Here is a 20,501-nt window from a genome sequence, read left to right as displayed (position 1 = left end):
TTACAATGAACGCCGATGGAAATGCAGGATGCGTCCATTCATCGGTCGTTTGTCACTGATTGTAGGGACGTTTGTCTACTTCTCGAAGTGGATATATATATATATATATATATATATATATATATATATATATTTATATATATATATATATATAGGGTCTTTCTGCTAACTTCAGGCCTAGTTTAAACTCTATACACACTATGAGGACGCGACCAAATGCATGTGGCTCATATTTGTATGTAGCGTGTCGCGCTATTTCTGTATCTTGCTTAATTAGCTAATTAGTTGAGGATAACCAACCAACTTCTGAAGCAAGGAAGCTAGGAAAAAAATTCCAATTAGAAAGTTGCAAAGCACGGGCAACACGTCCGGATAAACAGTTTCTGCCTTTCGATCTGTTAAGTATTAGTGTTTTTAAGCTTACTGCGGATGCCCGCGAAATACCAAAAAAAAAGACCACGTGACATGCCCGCCTGCGAGTCGTGGTTGCACTGCTTCTAAGCCTTCCGCGCAGAAGCCAACCGGTGTGAACATTTAACCGGTGTGAACACCCGTGTGCTTGTCGCCATCATGAACTGCAGCGAGGGAAGCACGTCGCTGGCGTCAATACAACCGCCAACGCCTTCGTCAGTGCCCTGTCGCCTTTTAAGCGGCAGCACACACTGCTCGATGCTATGCTCGTTTGGGAGCGCTGCAAGGACGGCGCGCAAGCGGGTATGTCACATGATATTTTTTTTGTATTTCGCGGGCATCTGCAGTAAGCCGTAAAACACTAACACCTTATAGATAGAAAGTTAGAAATTGCCTCATCGAACGTTTTACAAAGTGCTCTAGACCCTTCTAATTCGAATTTTTTGTCTAACTTTGTTGCTTCAGAATGGCTAATTTTCTTGACTAATTAAGAAAAATACAAGAATAGCGTGACACCTGCAAAAGTGAGCAACCTGCATTTGGTCGCGTCGTCTTAGAGCGCATCGGCATATTTTTAAACCCTGAGTAGAGTTAGCTGAAACACCCGGTATAAGAAAGAATGTGCGTGAAAGAGAGAAAGTCGTTTTCCAAGAAGTGTATCAAGTTTTCACATTGAACCTTGCGGCAACCGTACATGCCTCTATATTGAAGTCATATACATACATGTGTGTGTGCGTGTGTGTATGTGCACGCAGGGTATTTTACGCAACTTATGATGTCAATCAGAAAATTGTGGAGTGACAGGAAAAACTCCCGATACAGCTTTCTTTCGCTCAATGCGTGCCACATAAAATTATTTTTCCGAGCGTGAAAGAAGCCCGCGAATACACGCAAAGTGCCTCGAGCGGCCAGTCGCGCGGCAATTTGGCGTGCATTTGAGGGCTACTTTCAGGCTCGAAAAACACTTTTCTGTAGCACGTGTTGAGCAACAGAATGCTGTATCGGGAGTTTTTCAGGTTGCTCAGCAATTTTATCATTGGCACTTTTCATTAAACATATTATTTGAAATGTCGGACAACTAATTAATATTAATTATGAAATTAGGCTGAACGAAAAATAATAATTTATGTATGACAAAGCGACGGCAAACAAGATTGCTTTGGTTCTATCCAGCTACATTGCATTCTAATATTTTTAAACTCCGACAGAAGTTACCTGGGACACCCTTCAAAGGAAACGTTTGTGAATGAGATTTTCAAGAAGTACATAAACTTTTCAAAAAAAAAACCTTGTGGCAGCCATAGATGCATCTAGCATGAAGGCCTATATACATATATACCAGGACTCACGTACCGGGCAGAAACCTGGAAGGCTTACGAAAAGGGTTCTACTTAAATTGAGGATGACGCAACGAGCTATGGGAAGAAGAATGATAGGTGTAACGGTAAGGGATAAGAAAAGAGCAGAATGGGTGAGGGAACAAACGCGAGTTAATGACATCTTAGTTGAAATCAAGAAAAAGATATGGACATGGGCACGACATGTAATGAGGAGGGAAGATAACCGATGGTCATTAAGGGTTCCAGATGTGGCCAAAGAGCGCCAAGTCGATGATCCGTGCTTCTCAATGAAATATGAGTGTTAATTGCGGGGAGTAATGAAACACGGCTTTATAGTGGCCTAAAAATATTCGCTAAAAAGTGCAAAATAGACATATGGTGCAATGTGGCTGTAAAAGGACCTCAAATTTATTCGCTCTAAAGTGCGTAAAATACAAGTATATACATATTAAAAATGACAGTGCTTGATCGTTTCTGCGATGACAATAGATGTTTCACTAGATAGGGATGATCAGTAAAATATGTAGTATCTGTAGCCCTAGTGCCTCAGCAATGCCTTGAAAGCAAAGACTGGGAGGCAGGTGCTCTAGAAAATAGCTTCATTGCAGCTACGATCGAAGAGGAGTAGCCGCGAAACCAGTGGGCGCCAGCAATTATGCGTATTTTTCTGTCGGCTATGTTCATTTAAAAAAAAATAATTCTATGTCTCTCAGAAGCTGTAGTAAACCCAGTAATGCCCATTTTCTTTTGCACTCCGTAAGCAGGTCGAACGCTCTTTAGAATAATATAATAAATCTTTACATTAACATCTCTTAAAGGGACACTAAAGGTTACTATGAAGTCAAGTTAAAGTGATAAAGCAATGCTCTAGAACGTCTAAGCCATCAATATAATCGCGAACAGAGCTTTAGTAACCGAGAAATTGAGGTAAATGCATGACACAATTTGAGACCCCCCAGCGACATTCCGGTACTATATAGCCCGATGACGAAGGCACTCCTCATCATAATCTATGTCACTAATATTCAACCACTCGTATTAAAAGATAATTTCATTAGGTTACAAGACGGAAGAAAATGCTACTTGTCTACTTCTATTCCATTCTAAGAAAAAAGCATTTTGACGCTACCCTTCAGTAGTATGGGCGGTCGAAAGCTTTCGTTTTCGCTCGACTCTGCGCCGCGCGCGCTTTGGAGTTTCAGTTGTTTCGTTATCGCGTCGTGCTGCCGTGGTCCTGCTGGCTCGCGAAACTTGCATTTGGAACAAGCAGCGAGAATGCCACGTCCATCTGATGTCGTGGGATGCGCGAACGGTCCGCGGAACTTGGGCAAGGGCAGTTGCAGCGGCGAATCCAACGTTACTTATCACTGTGTGTCAACGAGTGAACCTCTCCGTTCGAAGTCTTCAAGGACCGTACCCCTGCCACAGCGCGTTGGCTAAGAGCCGAAAAATCGCATAGTGTGCTCGCTGCAATTTCGTCCAGAAGATTGCAAGTGCAACGCCGACTTACTGAAGTCGTGTGGAGTGCCTTTCAAAGCAATGCTTTCCCGTAGCGCTGTTCCGTCGGTCTTGCCTGCATTCTCCGAAGCGCAAGAACAACGGCAGGTCGAAGACGGGGTGGTGAGTGCGGCATTTGGTTTTCACGAAGGAAAAGTTACAAACGTGCGAATATGTACAGCCATGACATACAGTTGCCCGTCGTAGTAGTACGCAACGACCCCGGCAGCGCGAGCCCTCAGCAGCAGGTCACGTTCATCAGTGTTTAAATCGCTGAAATCGAGCCCACCATCCCGAGCCAATGTGTCGTTGTCAGGGTCGTCCATTGCAACGAGCGTCAAAGTTGGCGTCATAAAATAAATAGCCAGGTTATCGTCGCGCACTTTCTCTTCCACTAGCCACCATAGTTTCGCTTTCGCGCTGCTGTCGGCTCTGTCTCGGCTCATTTTCTAGCCGCGCGTTTGCGTTTAGCGCAGAAAAGCCGTAGCGCCGTCTGCGGGCGCCGTCTTACTCACCGACAGCGCAACGTCACTATGAGACCATGACGTCACCACTACTCGATCGGAGGGCGGGCGATTTGAACTGCGCTAGAGCTACGCGGACGCTTCAGAACGCGTTTTCTCTTAAAATAAGTCTCTTTTTCTTATGAAACAAGCGTTTCGAGGCTTCTGGGATGGTATTACAACAGTCCACGTTGACTTGATATTAACCTTTAGCGTCCCTTTAATCTTGCGTTGTTAAATTTATTTGAAAACCATGTAATAAAATAAGTTTTCACTTTGTATATCGAGATACATCAGTTTAGTTTGGTCGATTTTCACTGGAACCACGCTTCCCGTACAGCGTATCCAGAAGGGAAGACTAATAAGAGATCGTCGGTGCCATGTGTCTGCCGCGCAACACTTCTTCTTTAACAAGTGTTTCAGCTTGGTAAAAGAAGAGTTTTTGCGTGCTCGTACGACAGAGGTATAAGTGGAGTATAATAAATACTCGAAGGAGCAAGACATGACGGTCGTTGGTTTCAATCAGCTGTGCTTAACCACTTTCCTTTTTTTTATAAATCTTTGCTTCAAGTTGCGCGAAACAGTCTGTATATCAACGCAACAACCACATTTGCAAAGTTGTAAGCGAAAAAGAAATAATTACTGGGCTTTACGTGCCAAAACCACGATCTTATTATGAGGCACGGCGTACCGGGGGAAGCCATACCTTTATGGGGTTCGTTAACGTGCACCTAAATTTAAGCACACAGGTGTTTACGCATTTGGCCCCCATCGAAATACGGCCGCCGTGGCAGGGATTCGATCCCCCGACCTCGTTCTTCGCAACCCAACACCATAGCCACTAAGCAACCGCGGCGGGTATCGATAATCTACGACACCAAAAATAAAGTGGTGGGTCTTTAAAGAGCTATGGCGGTCTCATAGGAGGCTGCTACAGAAAAACAGGTCGCGCATCGGCGCCTTATCTTTGTATTGATGACCAGAATACATAGTCCTAACGTCGATTACGTTTAGACGTAGCATGTGTGGTTACATGTTATTATCGCATAAGCGCTTCACACCAGCGTAAGTCTGGCTAACGGGTTAGGCTGTTGCAAGTTATTCGATAAAAGTGCGTAGAGACATGGCAACGGTGAGTGATGGCGTAGTTTTATGTTAATGGTATAGTGGATACATAGAACTTGTTGCACACAATCAGGAAATTTCATCCCGGCCACGGCGGCCGCATTTCGATGGGGGCGAAATGCGAAAACACCCGTGTGCTTAGATTTAGGTGCACGTTAAAGAACCCCAGGTGGTCAAAATTTCCGGAGTCCTCCACTACGGCGTGCCTCATAATCAGAAAGTGGTTTTGGCACGTAAAACCCCAAATATTATATTAATCAGGAAATTTCCGAGACAACCATGCTCCGTGTTCGTTTTCAGGGATAAAAAGAGCAAGGAGTAAGGTCAATAAACTGAACGTAGTGCCCCACTCGTAATTCTTTCATTGCACCGGTACACTAACGCATGTCCCATGTTTTTGCTCGCTTTTCTGTAGGCACGTCACTTGCGCACCAAAGATTCAGCGCATCGAAGCTATATATGGTTATGCGGCTAGTTGTGCTAGCTTGATAACTCCAATACATGCGACAATACATGACAGCACCGAACGACTCATGCGCATGCGAATCCGGAGATCTCGGTCGCCGAGCAGAGCGGCTGTCGTTGGCGCATCACGTTGCGATTCCGCGATGCACTTGCAATCGTTCCGCAAGCGCCTTGAGCGTATACAGTATACTCACAGCTCGTTCGAGATCGGACGACGGCTGCTGGTCTTCCCAGCGTACGCCAACGGTGCTGAGCGAGAGGCGGCGACTTTCCGAGGATGGCTGTCGCAGCGACGACCTTCTGGCTGGCACATTCTGCAGCGACCGAGACCTGCGGGTTCTCGAAGGACCGCGGCGGGCGCCCCTCTCGTCGGAAGTGCTGTCCTCCATCGCCTGCCTTCTCTTCCTTTACCTGCGGTGCTCGCGCGCGCGGTGAGGGATCGGCTGAGACTTGCATCCTAATAGATAGGTGTGCCGAAATCGTTATTTAGCCTGCAAGGACCTCAATCAATGTTCGCGCGTCACATTACCGACAGACAACGACTGTATTTGACATAATGGCACTTACATTGCGGCAAACAATGGTAGTACGCCAAGCCAGAGTTTGTGCGAAAGGACCCATGCACGTAACGGCCATCTGTCTCTACGCACTTAACGACAGCTACCTAAATAGATGCTTGTATAAAATTGCTGCCTAAGTTGAAGTTTGCGAGATTATAGATTTCAAAACACATCCCGCTAGTAAAATTATGTCACTCCGTTATCAGTCGTTTCGGAGACTCTGGGTTTGAACTGACTCATTCTTCTGCATAGGCTACCGCGGGGTAAAATACCCATATATAAAAAAAGACAATCTGTTGCATGGTAGCTCACACGAAAGAGAATTAAGGAGGGAAAGAAAGAGTGTTGCGGAGACACATATGTAGCTAGGCTTAAACGGAATGAAAGGGGATAAAACGATAGAGAAGATAAAACGATACGCTGATGCAACGTAGTACATGTCGGAATCTGTGTGAAGTGAAGCTTATGTGAAGTGGTTAATTTAATGCTATAAATCTAAATGCAATGGCACAACTGTCCGTATTATGCCCTTATGCGAGTGGTGATCTCATGTTTGATGTTTGTGAATGAAAGAATGGCGGGAACCTGTAAATGTAAAATAAGTACGGCGCGAAAGGCAGCGATAAGGTTGGTTATTATTCACCCCTTTCCTTCCAGCGTTTTTGGGCTAATCAAATCAAATCTTTATTCAGCATTCTTCCACGTATGAAAAAAAGAATGCTAGGACAAGAGCGAAAAAGCTGCTACAAGCAGCTTGACGAGGCCCTTGCCCCTGTTTGACTGGCAGCGAGAAGGTTTTACACTCATTGTAAATACATATTGTTTACATATATGTGTTGCATCTCACAGAAAAAAAAACAAGACAAATGTATTCGCGTACAATAGAGTCCCACGTACAGGCCAACATGTCTGAAAACATATGCAGGAAAAGGAATGTATGACAAATGTATTCACGTACAATAGCATCCCACGCTAAACGGAAGCAAGCGCGCGGGCATGTCTTTTTGCATGAGCGTGCTCTTGAAAACATGTGCAGCGCAGCAAACTGAAGGTATGGTACAGTACGTTTCTGCTATTTCTGAAAAATAAACACTGTGTCAATTTATCAAGCGCACATGTGACGCAGGGCCTATATATAGACGCAAAGCCGAATTAAAAACCCGTAGGGTCTATAGGCGACACTAGTGATGCGATCGCACGTCAAATCAACATTTCACTGCCCACCTCGGTAGCTTCACTGCTCGAGGTCGCAGATTTCATCCAGACCGCGGCAACCGTATTCTAACGAAAGCGAAATACAAAAACGCTAGTGCACTTTAGGTACGCGTTAAAGAACACTAGGGTGTCAGAATTAATCCGCAGTCCGCCACTACGGCGTGCCTCATATTCCGATTGTGGTTTTGGCTCGTACAGCCCCATAATCCAAGTTTAATACTTCTGACAATGCTCAACCCTCTCAGAGGTTACGAAATACGGCGCACAACGGCGCCTCAAGCAAACATCTCTGCCTGTGTGTTCTGTGTACTACGGAGACAAACAGCAGTTGTGCACGCAAGGTAACGCTTAACATCAACTCATCCCTATCGTATTGGACTCAACGCTGAAGAAATTACACATTCGCCGTCAGCCTCACCGCTAATTATCGTCAATCAAAGCAAACAGCATAGAAAGCTTCGCTTACATCGATTCCCACAGGGCATGGGATCCGCATATTTTTTTTATGCTAGTAACTCTTTCATAATCGTCAAGCCGCCCGATCTCGCTTATTAGCCTCGCAGCATATGCAAAAAGAGCGTTACGACCGGTGTCATTGCGATGTTCAGTTCGCCCCAGGTGCTTGGGTGCGGCTTTGGTCACCGTGTCGTCGGGTCAGCCTCTCCCAGAAGCTTGTCTCTCGCTACACAGGGTCTTATGAAGTCCTACGCCAAGTTAACGACGTCAATTACGAGATCGCGCCGTTGCAGTTTCATCCATCCTCAAGTCCGCCGCCTGTTGACGTCGTGCATGTTTCGCGGCTGAAGTCATACTTCGCTCGCAGTTCTCCGCCTACCATGCGCCAAGGATGAAACAAGAGAGAGAGAGAGAGAAAGAAGATCGCGAGACGCTGGCTGCTGTGTGTTGTTACTATATAGTCAACCATCTTTAACCCCCGCACAATGCGTTGGCGGGCTAGTTGGTGCGAATCCATGAATACTTTGTTTAGCGCTAAACGACAGACACAAGAAAGAAGACCCAGGACAAGGCGCTACTCTCAACTGACATCATTTTATTGCCTCACTCCTTTATAGATCGCTCAAACCAGAGGAACATGCGCAGTGAGCACCATGCGGTGGTGCCACCAACATCCGATCCCTAGAGCGCAGTCATGCGACAGAATCCAAAAAACTGGTGGTGACACCACCACCCGAGAATTATCGGAAGCATTTTTCATTCAGTCATTGGGGTCACAGTGCATTAGTGTGCCTTCCTTAACCTTGTACAGCGCTGAATTTGGTTGTTTAGATTCTGTCGCATGAGTGCGCTCTAGGGATCGGATGTTGGTGGCTCCACCGCAAGGTGCTCACTGCGCATGTTCCTCTGGTTTGAGCGGTCTATAAAGGAGTGAGGCAATACAATAATGTCGGTTGAGAGTAGCGTCTTGTCCTTGGTCTTCTTTCTTGTGTCTGTCGTTTTGCGCTAAACAAAGTATTCATGGATCTTTAACCCCGTTGACTCTGCTTGTATATACATTGTGAATACAGTCTTATATAATACTTCCAACACCCCCATATATATATATATATATATATATATATATATATATATATATATATATATATATATATTATATATATATATATATATGTGTGTGTGTGTGTGTGTGTGTGTGTGTGTGTGCTCGTAACGTCGTTCTTAAAAACCTCTCGCGTGTAGTATCCTGACCACTGCATTGTGCGATGTCTTTTGCCGTTGGTTTTCCTATACAGTGCAGCTTATTACACGCAGTTTAATGATCCTGGGGTGCTATGCAGGATGCGCCGAGTTTCTCGTTCACCCGAGTTTTACCCGAGTTTGCTCGACGGCAGTCAGTGAACGGAGATAGCGTGGAACGCGCAGGCAAAAAATCTGTAGACAAAAAGCCACGTATGACAACATGAGCGCACCCTGCGCGGCACGTTGCTTCCACGTTTCAAGCGCAGAAGGCTGCACAACGAAACGCGCCAGCGCTGCGTATTGTTATCAAGGAATATCGCAACTTAGCGATACCGTGACTGTCCCGCTGTCTGTCTGCACACTTGCCGGGAGCCGCTTGCCACGCCTTTCCCGGGCGCGTCAAGGGCGTGCCTCCTCTTTCGTGCACTATCATTCTTTCCTCCATCGAATGCGAACAGGCTATATATGCGGCGCCTTCTTGCACCTACACTTTCATTCAAACGAATGTTTTGAAGTACAACAAATAAAACAACGAACACTTTTATTTCTTTAAGTATCTGTTTTTCGTTTTGAATGCTAGAAATTTTTGATGACAAGCGGAGATGGAGCAAATTATTAAATTTTGCACTTCTTGCCGCGAGTGGCGACAGTGAGGTGAAAGCTTAAAAGCGGGTGCATCGAAGCGGGTCACACGCACGAGGCAGTTCATACGGTGAGAAGTCGCCTAGGGGCGCTGCAGTGCTATTCTCAAAGAATTCATTCATGACCAACGTTCTTAGACATACTTCAGTCTATGCGAGCTGTGAAACTATGCCGACGTGGCCGCAACGGGTGTCACTGAAACTACCGGCGCTGCAGTCGCGTATTTCGTCATGCGCCGCGTCGTGTGCACCAACTGGCTTGTAGGCGCTTATCCGTCGGTAAATGTAGTTTAGATACGCAGTCTGAGTTTTGTGACAAACCTGCCGCGCGTAAGTAACGGGGACTTCACGGTGTCTGTGCACTATCGGCGCTGCAGTGACGTATATCTCTCACGCAGCGCGCGTCGTCTAGTCGTGCGATGTAATCTCGGCGGTGGGTAGTTTTCCCCAACTCGCCTGTGCCGTTCGCTCTTTGACGACTGTGTTTTGGCTGCCCGCACAGTATTTTATGCCAAGGACCCTCGAATGACACGTCTAGCTAGTCTTTAGAGGCTGCAACTACACCGCAAATGAGCGGTCGTGCACTGCGATTCCGCTTTTCAACCAACTTTTTCCCTATAATATCGCCACGATGTTCCCTTCAGCAGGGGCTTTATTTCTTGCTGCTTATTCTTAAGATGGGTCGTAATTAAAGACGGCGAGCGCCTGTGCAGACGTAGGGACATTAACGCATCCCACCCAGCAGTCGCTTGAGACAACGCTGTGGTGAACCGATCCACCCCCGTCAACGCTTCTTCGCATAATAAATTTAATTGACACATGTATTTTTTATAGTTGTCCGCGGATATTATGGGACGTGCGAATGCGTTGGAAGCGATCTGTGAGCAGTGACAAGGACGAAGTTAAATACTATGAACATATTTAGGTTAACGCTTAATTCATTTTCTTTTTGACGAACAAAACAAACAACAAACACAGTGACACTTTTTGTTTACTTCGTGTACAAAAAAGTAATTTTGAGCAACTTTTGCTCAAAGCAATTTTGCCCTCTTTCTGGCTGCTTGCACCTGCTCTGTCAGCGATTCCCCACTACTCATTTCTTTGGAAAAGAAGTTCATGCGCATGACAAGATAGAATTTGATGACATTAGCAATCACCTCCTCATAATGATTATCGCATCCTATTGCCGGCACAGATGCTTTGTCTAGCCCGTACAGGATGCTCCAAAATAAGTCACCAAAAACTGCGTTACTGTCGAGTGTGTGACGAATTATTTCTTCTATGTGTTTGATGACGGTGAACATTCTGAAAGACGGTTCACGTGAGCGCCCTGGCTTGAATGACCTCAGCTCTGTGAAAAGGCTATGCGAGGGTCGTGGGTCACGCGCACTTGGTGGCACAGAAGCACTTTCCAGTGATTCAACACACCATTCGCAAGACACGGATTTGGTAACATTCTTCAGTGTATATCCAGCCAGGTAGTAGAGAACCATTTCTTGTGTTCCTGCTTTCTGGTGCGCGTGGTCGCCCAAGTCATCCATGGGGCCTACTGAAAGACTCGTCCCACAGAGCTTCTTGTATAGCTTTGCTTCAACTGCACCTTTCAGCTCAGCAGCAGCCTTCGCCTTTTGCCCCAGCCTGTGGTGAAGAGACACCAGAACACCATCGGGAGTGCCAGAGCAATTTCCTCTCACTGCATTTTTCACAGGTGTGAACAAAGACAACAATCTATAAATCTGGCTGAACTGAACCACGGATGGGTGGTGTTAGGGTTGGCGTCTGATACCACGTGGCGAAAGGAATTTCATCCGACCATTTTCGTCGAAATGAGGCGTGACTTCTCCTGCGATGGTTGGCGTCCGGCACCTCGCGCGCAAAGAACTTTCTCTCACCCAACCTTCTTCTGCCAGGCCTCGTCGAAATGAAGCGTGATTTCCCAATTCGCCATGACCGTTTCGAGTGTGTACCTGTCTGCCGGAAGCCCCGCAGTGTACAGGCCTCCTTTGTGTGTGTGTATGTGCGTGAGTTTAGAGAGGCCCTTTCCTCGAATAGGACCCAGAAGAGAACTTCCACGAATCCGCAAAGCGCAGAAGAGGCGGACAGGCGTCTACAATTCCAAGAGGCGGGACGACTTCTTCCTTTCGGCAGGCTCGGTATAACCAGAGGAGGAGGGGCCCTCTTTCTGTGCCGGTCACGTGACGTCGACGGAAGCAAGATCCCGCCCACAATTGTAGAGAGCCTATTTAAGGGGCTCCGAAATGTACTTTTAATCCCTTCATGCTCTTTTCATTTTCTTCCATCTACCTTTGAATAAACCGTGCAAGTTTCGGACTAGAAATCGTCTCGCGCTTGCTTGGTCGCCATGGTCTACCGGATGCCTGCAGCCCGCCCACAACGCCACGCTACCCAATAAGTAACGTCGGTTGAGCTTCGATAGGCAGGAGTCGCTACTTCTCGGCAGCAGTACGACACGCTACCCTGGAGTACGCAACAATGGTCATCGTCGCTATGAAATGAATGGACAACACCGAAAAATTTCTGAAATAAATAAAGAAAGCATTCTGTGAGTGATTTTGCCTACGCACTTTTTAATTCAATGTTCCTATAGGGTGCAGTAATGAAAGTAATCACGATAAAACAAACTTTGCATTTGCGGTTTGTGCATGCATTAAAAATTCAACAGCTCTCCATGTTTTCAACCAGCATTTTCGCATTACCTCTAGGGGATCTTGGTTGAGCTTCACTGTCAGTATGTAGGGGACACCAGCTTCGTGGAGCCCATCAATTATGTCGAGTACCGGCATTAGCGTAACACGCAAAGCTTCGGTTGTCTGTCGCGAAGAAACATAAGCATGTTTCGGTGGTTGTAGTTGTGTTCCGTGATGTTGAGCAGGTTGAGAAACTTCTTGATTATCTGCGCAAGTAAATGAAATAATAGTTTGCACTAAAGTGTGGGGCTTCCATTAAAACGTTATTACACTGAGTTGGACGCATGTACACTGGCTTAAAGCGCACCTCAATCTTCAGTGAGCCCTTTCGTATTCCTTCTGCAGGATGTTTTTTGTTGAGTGCATCAAAGACGTCATTCATTGTTATTGTAAACGCTTCTGTTCCCTCCGAGTCTTGGAGGCCTTCAACGTTTTCTGCCCTGTATAATTGCAATCCAATGGCAGTACTACGGCTGAACAGCTGTGGATGGCAAACAAAGTGTAACAGTTGTAGTTGAAAAAACTTGCAAAGCAACAAAGGGCCACATTATATATTTTGGCACATTACTATTTTTAATAGCTCACCTGTGCAGCGAGTCGCACGTTCATTCTCTGCAAGTTTGTGGGGTTTACGTGCGCTGCTGAGAGCTTGGGGACGACTTTGAGGTGATGCTTTCTTTCGCACTCATAGAGAAGTTGATAGTGGGCAAAGTTTATGCGGTAATCTCCAGCCTGAAAAAGAGTCATCGACGCCAATCAACACAGGTTATATATGAAATAAACTACGCTAGCTCACCTGTCCATATTTGTGCTTGAGCAAATGGTTGCGCACACACTTCAGGGCATGTGGCACATCACACAGGAAATAAAGGTACGCGTGCTCAGGCAGGCATCGAAGTGGAATCTTGTGAGAAGGTGAGGTTACGCTGCCGCTGATTCCCATCTGCTGCCACATCGAGCGATTGTTCCCAGCACCGTCACTGACTACGGCGATCACCATGGCACCATGTTTATGCAAATGCATTACTGCTTGCAACACCAGCTCTGCTGAAACCTTGCCAGGCGCAGCACCTTTCGTGGCAAACGTGGCAATCGGTTGCACCCGGCTCTCCAGAAGTGGTACGAACATCAGCACGAGTGCATGATCTGCAAGTTGGTCAGTTCCTTCATTTGAAATACCGCCGTAGTCCACAAAACCATCAAGTTGGAAAGTTGACTTGTTGAAATCGTACGCCTGGCGTAACTTAATTTGATCCAAAATCAGTGCGCTGAATTACTTCCCACCTGCTCTGTTGCCCAGCTGTTTTCCAATAGCCTAAAAACAGAGAGGAATGAAATCATACTTGCATGGTATTCCTTTCAGAATTTGTGTGAGGCGGCTCAGGGAGGGCAAGGGCAGCATGTTCATGTGAGATAGAGGCTTATATGCTCGAGGGCTCGCTATCCTCAGCATTAAACAACTCAGAAGCCAGTCCGCATTGTACCGCGCGCCACACGGAGACTTTGCTTTCAACTGTTTAAACGATGTCATAAATGCAAGTCGCTGTAAAGGCGGAAATTCGGCCAACGCTTCCTCGATTCTCTTATCGGGCATTTCAGAAAGCCTTTTCTTCAGAGCCAAAATTCCCTTCTTTTCCTTTTGATGCGCAGCAGCCGCCCTAAGCAGCCTCTTCTTCACATTGCGTAGTTTCTGATATCGCTTGAGCGTTAATTGCGCTCGGAGCCTTAAGGCTCAGTCGAAGTTTACTCTGTAGACGGAGACAACGCGCGCAGTCTAGTTGCTTTGTAAGTACATTGCACTGCTTGTGGTGCATATTTCTGATGTCGCCGTGTCACGCTGGCCTGCTTTCACGTCCGCACATATGTTCAAGCTGTCTGCTTCTCTCAGGATTCTTTCCACACTTGCAACTAGTCGCAGCTCGAAATAGCCTTTTGGCAATTTTGCTGTAGCCGTTTATGCAGCAAGTGTCATCCTCTTCAAGCACAACAGTTTCTATTAATTACTTGCAGATGCCCGGCTACCAGTTGCCCCATATAACATACTCCACATCGCTTCTGTGCTGCGTCGTCCTCAACAATTTCGAACTTCCAGAGCGAAGAAGGCAGTGTCACGTTTGTGAGCTCGTTGAGCACAAAGGGTGTAGCGCATATTTCTGAAGTTCCTTCTTCCAAGCACAACAGCAGGTCTGAAGTTGAAGCGCTAGCTGTCACTACAAACTTTGCCCGATATACTTGCCGGCACTTGCGCTCGTTCTTTTGGTGGATGTCGCTTTCGCTTCACATTTTTTGGCTTTGAGATGTGCTCAGGCAGCCCAGTAAAGAGCCGAGGAAGTGCGCCGGGAACAAGCATCCATTTCCCGCGAGGAATCAATATTTCTTTGTTACCCACAACATGCTTGTAGTATTTCAAAATGTCGTCGGCCTCAAAGTGGCGTTCACACACTTTTGATTCGTTTGTGAGGCGTTTGTCTTTTCGGTGTAGCATGAGTTCCCAGCTTTTAAACTCTACAGCGCCTCGCGGCGGTGCGAAAAAATGTTGACCAGCGGCATCGTGTCTCAGGCCGCTGGTGCAGCCGGGGGCAAAACGACACGGCATATATAAGGAACTTCTTGCTGTCATGAGACGCGGAAATGCTAGAAGCTTTTCAAGAGAGCAAATCACGACACATCACGCAACTCCTACAAAACGGAGAAGGATAATGGCAGACGATGCAGTGCAACCAACATGAAACCAGAAGTGAAAGCAGAAGTCAAGATTCAAGTTCATTACCAGAAACGCATATACAATACCTAGCTCAGATATCACAAATTTTCACAAAGAGGCTCAAAATTAAGAACTGTGAAATAACTACTTCTCAAAATGGAAACCGCAAATCTACCAGTTGGTGTTGGGCTGCTGAGCACGAGGTCGCGGGATCGAATCCCGGCCAAGGCGGCCGCGTTTTGATGGGGGCGAAGTGCGAAAACACTCGTGTACTTAGATTTAGGTGCACGTTAAAGATCCCCAGGTGGCCGAAATTTCTGAGGTCCTCCACTACGGCATAAATCGTAATCAGAAAGTGGTTTTGGCACGTAAAACCCCATATTTTATTTTAAAAAAAAATCTACCAGAAATGAAGTTACTTCTATCAGAAACGAAACAAAAAGTGACGCAGCGCCGCTAGTTCACGTGACCACCACTTCGGCCACTTCCCGAGCGGAGCTGGGAAACTGAAGTATCTCTAAGAACGTTGGGAGCAACGGCTGTCGCTGCAAAATGGCGGTACGTTATTTTAGCGTCCGTGGTGACGCAGTTCAGTGAAAATGTACCAGTTTATCTTTGTGTGTGAAGCCTCTGCGATGTATTGCGAAGAAGTGCGTGCTTCCCAGCGACACAATTCATCGCTTGTCATCGCTTGCCCAGTGAAAGTGCCTCTGAGCCCATGTACGCAGCATTTGAGTGTGTATGGCAGTCCAAGGTGCTTACGGATTACCTTTGCTGGAGCCAGCAGCGACCGCAGATGGATATCGTAACGACACCGCGGAAATTGCATTTTGGCAGGTGAGGGCTCTTGCGTGCAGTTGAGACTTCGCAATGAGACTTCGAACGGAGGAGGGTGTTGGAACTGATGAGTGCGCAGTGCATGTGATGAAGAAATGCCATTGCACTGCGTCTAGAAAAGCGAGCGATTCTCGGACGCTGATCGTGTTTACGACTTTGTGGCTCCGATACGTCGCCGATGAGAGAGCAGCCAATTCAAACGACTGCTGCGATACGCACTCCTTAGCATTGTCGTCCCCCTCGGCGCATCGACGCCTTGCAAGCAACTACAGTGACGTGCTGATAATTATTTACTGTGCGCTACGTCGCCACAATGCAGGCAATGAAACCATGCTGTGGGACCATCTCAGCCCGAGAAATTATACGCATAAGCCAGCGACAGTCAACGCTTTGTTTTTGATAGTGGTGCTCAGTACATCACCGATGACACTGCGTTGTGCGTGTTTTATGTTGGCGGTCAAGATTGTTGATGCGTCTCAGCTCGGCGCCGCGTCGCTGTTGCCGTAAAATAAGTTGGGCGTGGCCTAACCGTGGTGGCTGCGCGCACAATAGTTACATGCCTCGCGCGGGGCATGACCTCTGGCTTTGATTGACAGGCGAACTCGTGCTAATCTCGTACATCGCGAAACCCCCTCTGAGTTCAACTCGGGAACATGGCGGCGGCAGTAGCAGCCTGTGTCATTGCATCCAGCGGCAGCAAGTGTCAGTATTACCGTCTGGACCCGTTCACGTACATGACCGCCGTGGAGTTTCAGCGTCATTTTCGCCTGTGGAAGATGTCAGTGCGCTGGCTGTGTGACGAGCTAGGCGAAGACTCTCGCCTGTGGAGACAGCGTGGCGGGCTTCATTCGCTCACCGTCGAAGAGCAAGACCTCTGCGCCCTCCGTTTCTACGGGACTGGGAGTTTTCAGGGAAGCGTCGGCGCCGAGCGTTACATTGGATGTCATCAAACTACTGTGAGCCGCTGTGTCAGAAATGTCTGACTCATTATCGATGCGGCAGTGCGTAAGCGGTGGCTTTTAAAATGCTTTCCCGAAGACTGCGGCTGAGCAGGCGTATATAAAAGAACGCTTCCTACTTCGCGGGAAAGTTACGAACATAATAATAATAATAATATTTGGGGTTTTACGTGCCAAAACCACTTTCTGATTATGAGGCACGCCGTAGTGGAGGACTCCGGAAATTTGGCCACCTGGGGTTCTTTAACGTGCACCTAAATCTAAGCACACGGGTGTTTTCGCATTTCGCCCCCATCGAAATGCGGCCGCCGTGGCCGGGATTCGATCCCGCGACCTCGTGCTCAGCAGCCCAACACCATAGCCACTGAGCAACCACGGCGGGTAGTTACGAACATAGCCGGGTGTGTCGACGGAACGTACGTAGGAACTAAGGCGCCTTCAATGTCAGCGTTACTGTGATTAGCGTTGAAGCAATGTCTAGACACACCATATTGCCAAATTTGTCACTTCTGTGTAGCCGACTTAAATTTTGTGTTACCGACATCTCACATGCGGCAGCCTATGATACTGACTTTTTCGCTGGTTGCTGACTTTTTGCCGATTGTTCTTCTTGTCTGTCAGGGTGCCTTCCAAATGGCTCTTTTTGGGGAAAGAGGTATAATTAGGTATAAATAGATAAATGGATATCACAAATTGTGTGAAGTACCCTGTGAATGCTGATCTCTTAAAGAACTTGGGGTTCTTCATTGGTGAAGTTAGTATGCATAATGCTGAATTTCGGTCATGCGTCATCTATCGGTCGCACTATAAAACAGCGAGGCATTGCACAATTTATTGCAGCGTGAGATGTGCATGTTGCGCCAAGCCGGTTGTGCCTATGCATTTGTGGCGAAATGAAAATGCATTGAGAATCTTAGTGTGTTGGCTTGCATGAAGAAAATACTTCAGAGTGTTTGCTCTGTTCACTGTTGATGCATGTGCCAGAGGTTCAGTGTATTCTTTTTTTTTGGGGGGGGGGCAGCGTTATTCTGGATAGACAATTAATATATTTTCGTATCATAATGGGGCTCTAATTCTTCAGAAGTAGAACAATGCAGATCCAATGCTCTGCAGAACTCGGTGTGCGTGAAGATGTCATGAAGCACCAAGGCAAAATTACATATCGGCAGAAATGTGGTGCAGATGCCAATGAAAAGTGGGTCTTTAACCCGCCATGATAAAAATAAAAATTGCAGAGCGAATAGACCTTTTGTACAGCTTTAGAGCGATGATCACACAAAACGTGATATGCTCAAACGTGTAAAAGCTTGCCGCAATGCCAAAGTAGGATGAGCGACATGCAGCATATTCTGGCACTGAACATGTCATTAACTGCTATTTTTATTGTAAGCCTCGCTGTCACGCCTTTCCCTCCGGCACTCCCTTTGCTGAAACGTGGCACTGTCTTTCCATTGGTGTCATGATGATGATGGTAACGGCAGCATTAAGACTAGTTAATGCTTGCCCCTTTGATTCCTGTGAGCTTAGGGGTAAAGAATATGGCACGTGCATACATACACCTGTGCTGCAAAGTTTAACACTTGTGATTTTTGGAGAGCTAATTTGTGTTGGGACATTTCTAAGATGTGCCCCATTGTAGCCTAATAACTAAAGCATTGGTGAGGTTGAAGACTGGGTGTATTGGTATAGAAGCATGAAGTTGAATTGCACAACAATTCGATGGGACACAAAAAAGAGAAATACACACAGCAGAACGCTCTGCTGTGTGTGTTACTCGGTGTGCCATCGAATTGTTGCGCGATCCAACTTCAAATAGAGCATTGGGTTTCTTTAGTGCAGGACCGAGGAAGTGTGAGCTATTCGACAACATGCCAGTGCCTTGCCACACAATTATGGAAGTCTGAAGGTTCGCAAACAAGCTTTGCTTTCAAATCCACCTGCTCATGTAATACAAGCCCTGATTGAAAGAACCATCATACAAAAATAATAGGGAAGGGGCCTTTGAAAAGTGTAATTTGTATATTGACACTAAATACCTAATATGTGCCACACCAGACTCGACAATTGTACTGGACGGAGCAGTTTGTTTCCTATGTGAAGCACAAGTTTCCATTACATGCTGTGCAGATAACCAAGCTCAGTTTGTTTTAACGTGGTACACAATATTCACGGTAATCTGTTTTTGAGTCTAAAGAAGTGCCTAGCAGCAGCTCTTTTCCAAGGACGTCATGGGAATATTTGGCGAGACATTTTTACAGCCCCTCATAGTGGAAGTGTGGCCAGCCAGCTTTGCTTGGATGCCTTTATAGATTTCTGTTCCTGATCATTGTGTGCGATCAAGCTGCTAAAGTCTATGCAACCAGTGCAAGACATTACGCGATTGTATAGTCAGATACAACTTTAGGAGGCCCCAGAATCTGCACTTCATAGGCAGGTGAGCCCATGGCCTGCACCAATGGGCACGCACTTTAGACTGACGTCGTGCCGCCGGACGCACTAATGCCCGCTCGTTGGAGAGGGACTATTTCTTTACACATGGAGGCAAGTGGCTGCTGCGCTTTGGTCATCTGGGCGGGGCCTCTCCTGTCTTCTGAAGTTTTATCCGACTAAAGGATGCTGCTTTTCATACAGCACAAAAGGACAAAGTGTACAATTATTTGGCCTATGAAATGGCTATGTAAGGGCTTAAGCTGTATGAAAATTAGTACATACAGATATATGACGTTGTTTAGGAATATGTGGTATCGAACATGCATTTAATGGCACGTTTGAATAGGGGAGTGTTGCATTCATATGCACAGTCTATAGATGATAGCATTATTGAGCTCCTGCTGTGTTTCCTGTCTTTTCGTTGTGAATTACACCATTCATCTTGTGGCTAATCAACACGCACTGTATTTTTGTACATATAAACAACAAACAGCGCAATGACGTCTATGCTGCATTAGTGTATTTTTCATCTACATGGTCCGAGAGTGGCACAGGTTGTCTTAATTTTTTGCCCATTTCAAAGAGAGACCAAGTGCGTGGGACAAGTGTCCTAATATGCACAGCACAATGTTTACAGCACGTCCAGCACGTCCCAAGCTCCATGAGGTCAATCTCACCGCTGACTATCACTGTTGTGAAGGCGGGGGTTCTTGCCTAACGAAGTTTCCATCGACGGCGCCGTGCCAGGTGCCGGGAGAAAGGGTTGCGAGCAACGTTAAGAGAATAAAGAAAAAGGAATATATTCAAAACGGTACATGGTTGAGATTAGAAAAACAGATCCAACTATCTGCGCACACTATGGTAGCATCTTAGTATGTCCGAGTCACACTGTTTCCGAGCGTCCTCCTCCTCACTCGTCCGATCCACTTTTTATGAATGCGTCGTCATTGTTCATGGTTTCCACCAATCCGGCGTCAGGTCACTGATGGCGTCAGGAGACCAATCCCGGTGTAGGCGAGATGGTTTGCCCTTTCGGTGCGCCGAAGGTATCGGTGAGCTGGATGCCCCTTTCGGTGAGCCCAGACGGGAACGCAGGCACATTCCTGGGCACAAACAGGGAAAGTAGGGGGAACGAACCCCGACTCCGATTCTCGGCGTGGTCATGCCAGTTTGTGCGGCTGACAGGTGACAAGAAGCGTAGCCTGGTACGGACCTTCGCTCCCGCAGGGACAGGCTAAATTGGGCTACTGACAAGTGTGACGAATGGAGGCGTGACAACTGCATGTCGCCAGTGTGACATATCCCCCGATCTGGAGGGCCGCCGGGCACAACATCCCTTTCTGGGAGCGCGACGGTGATGAAAAATAAAGTCCCAGTTCAATGTGCAAGGCGGAAACACAGTAATTGC

The 20,501-nt window shown here is 46.8% G+C and overlaps 1 protein-coding gene across 2 annotated transcripts in view; it reads right to left on the bottom strand.

Moving 5' to 3' along the window:
* LOC135913889 (endothelin-converting enzyme 2-like) overlaps nt 1-5,896 on the bottom strand; it is a 71,849-nt gene extending 65,953 nt beyond the window's left edge. Inside the window, exon 1 of one of the 2 annotated variants that reach the window (XM_065446568.1) lies at nt 5,536-5,896. In XM_065446568.1, the coding sequence (XP_065302640.1) occupies nt 5,536-5,730 (195 nt within the window). In that variant the 5' untranslated portion in view covers nt 5,731-5,896. The remainder of the gene's footprint in view (nt 1-5,535) is intronic. The other variant, XM_065446569.1, reaches the window with a different exon arrangement.
* Nucleotides 5,897-20,501: the final 14,605 nt, after the last annotated feature.

The sequence above is a fragment of the Dermacentor albipictus genome, unplaced genomic scaffold (genome assembly GCF_038994185.2).
Source record: "Dermacentor albipictus isolate Rhodes 1998 colony unplaced genomic scaffold, USDA_Dalb.pri_finalv2 scaffold_28, whole genome shotgun sequence".
Taxonomy (NCBI): Eukaryota; Metazoa; Arthropoda; class Arachnida; order Ixodida; family Ixodidae; genus Dermacentor; species Dermacentor albipictus.
The sequence above is the reverse complement of the archived record's forward strand: the minus strand, read 5'-3'. Positions and strand labels throughout refer to the sequence as shown.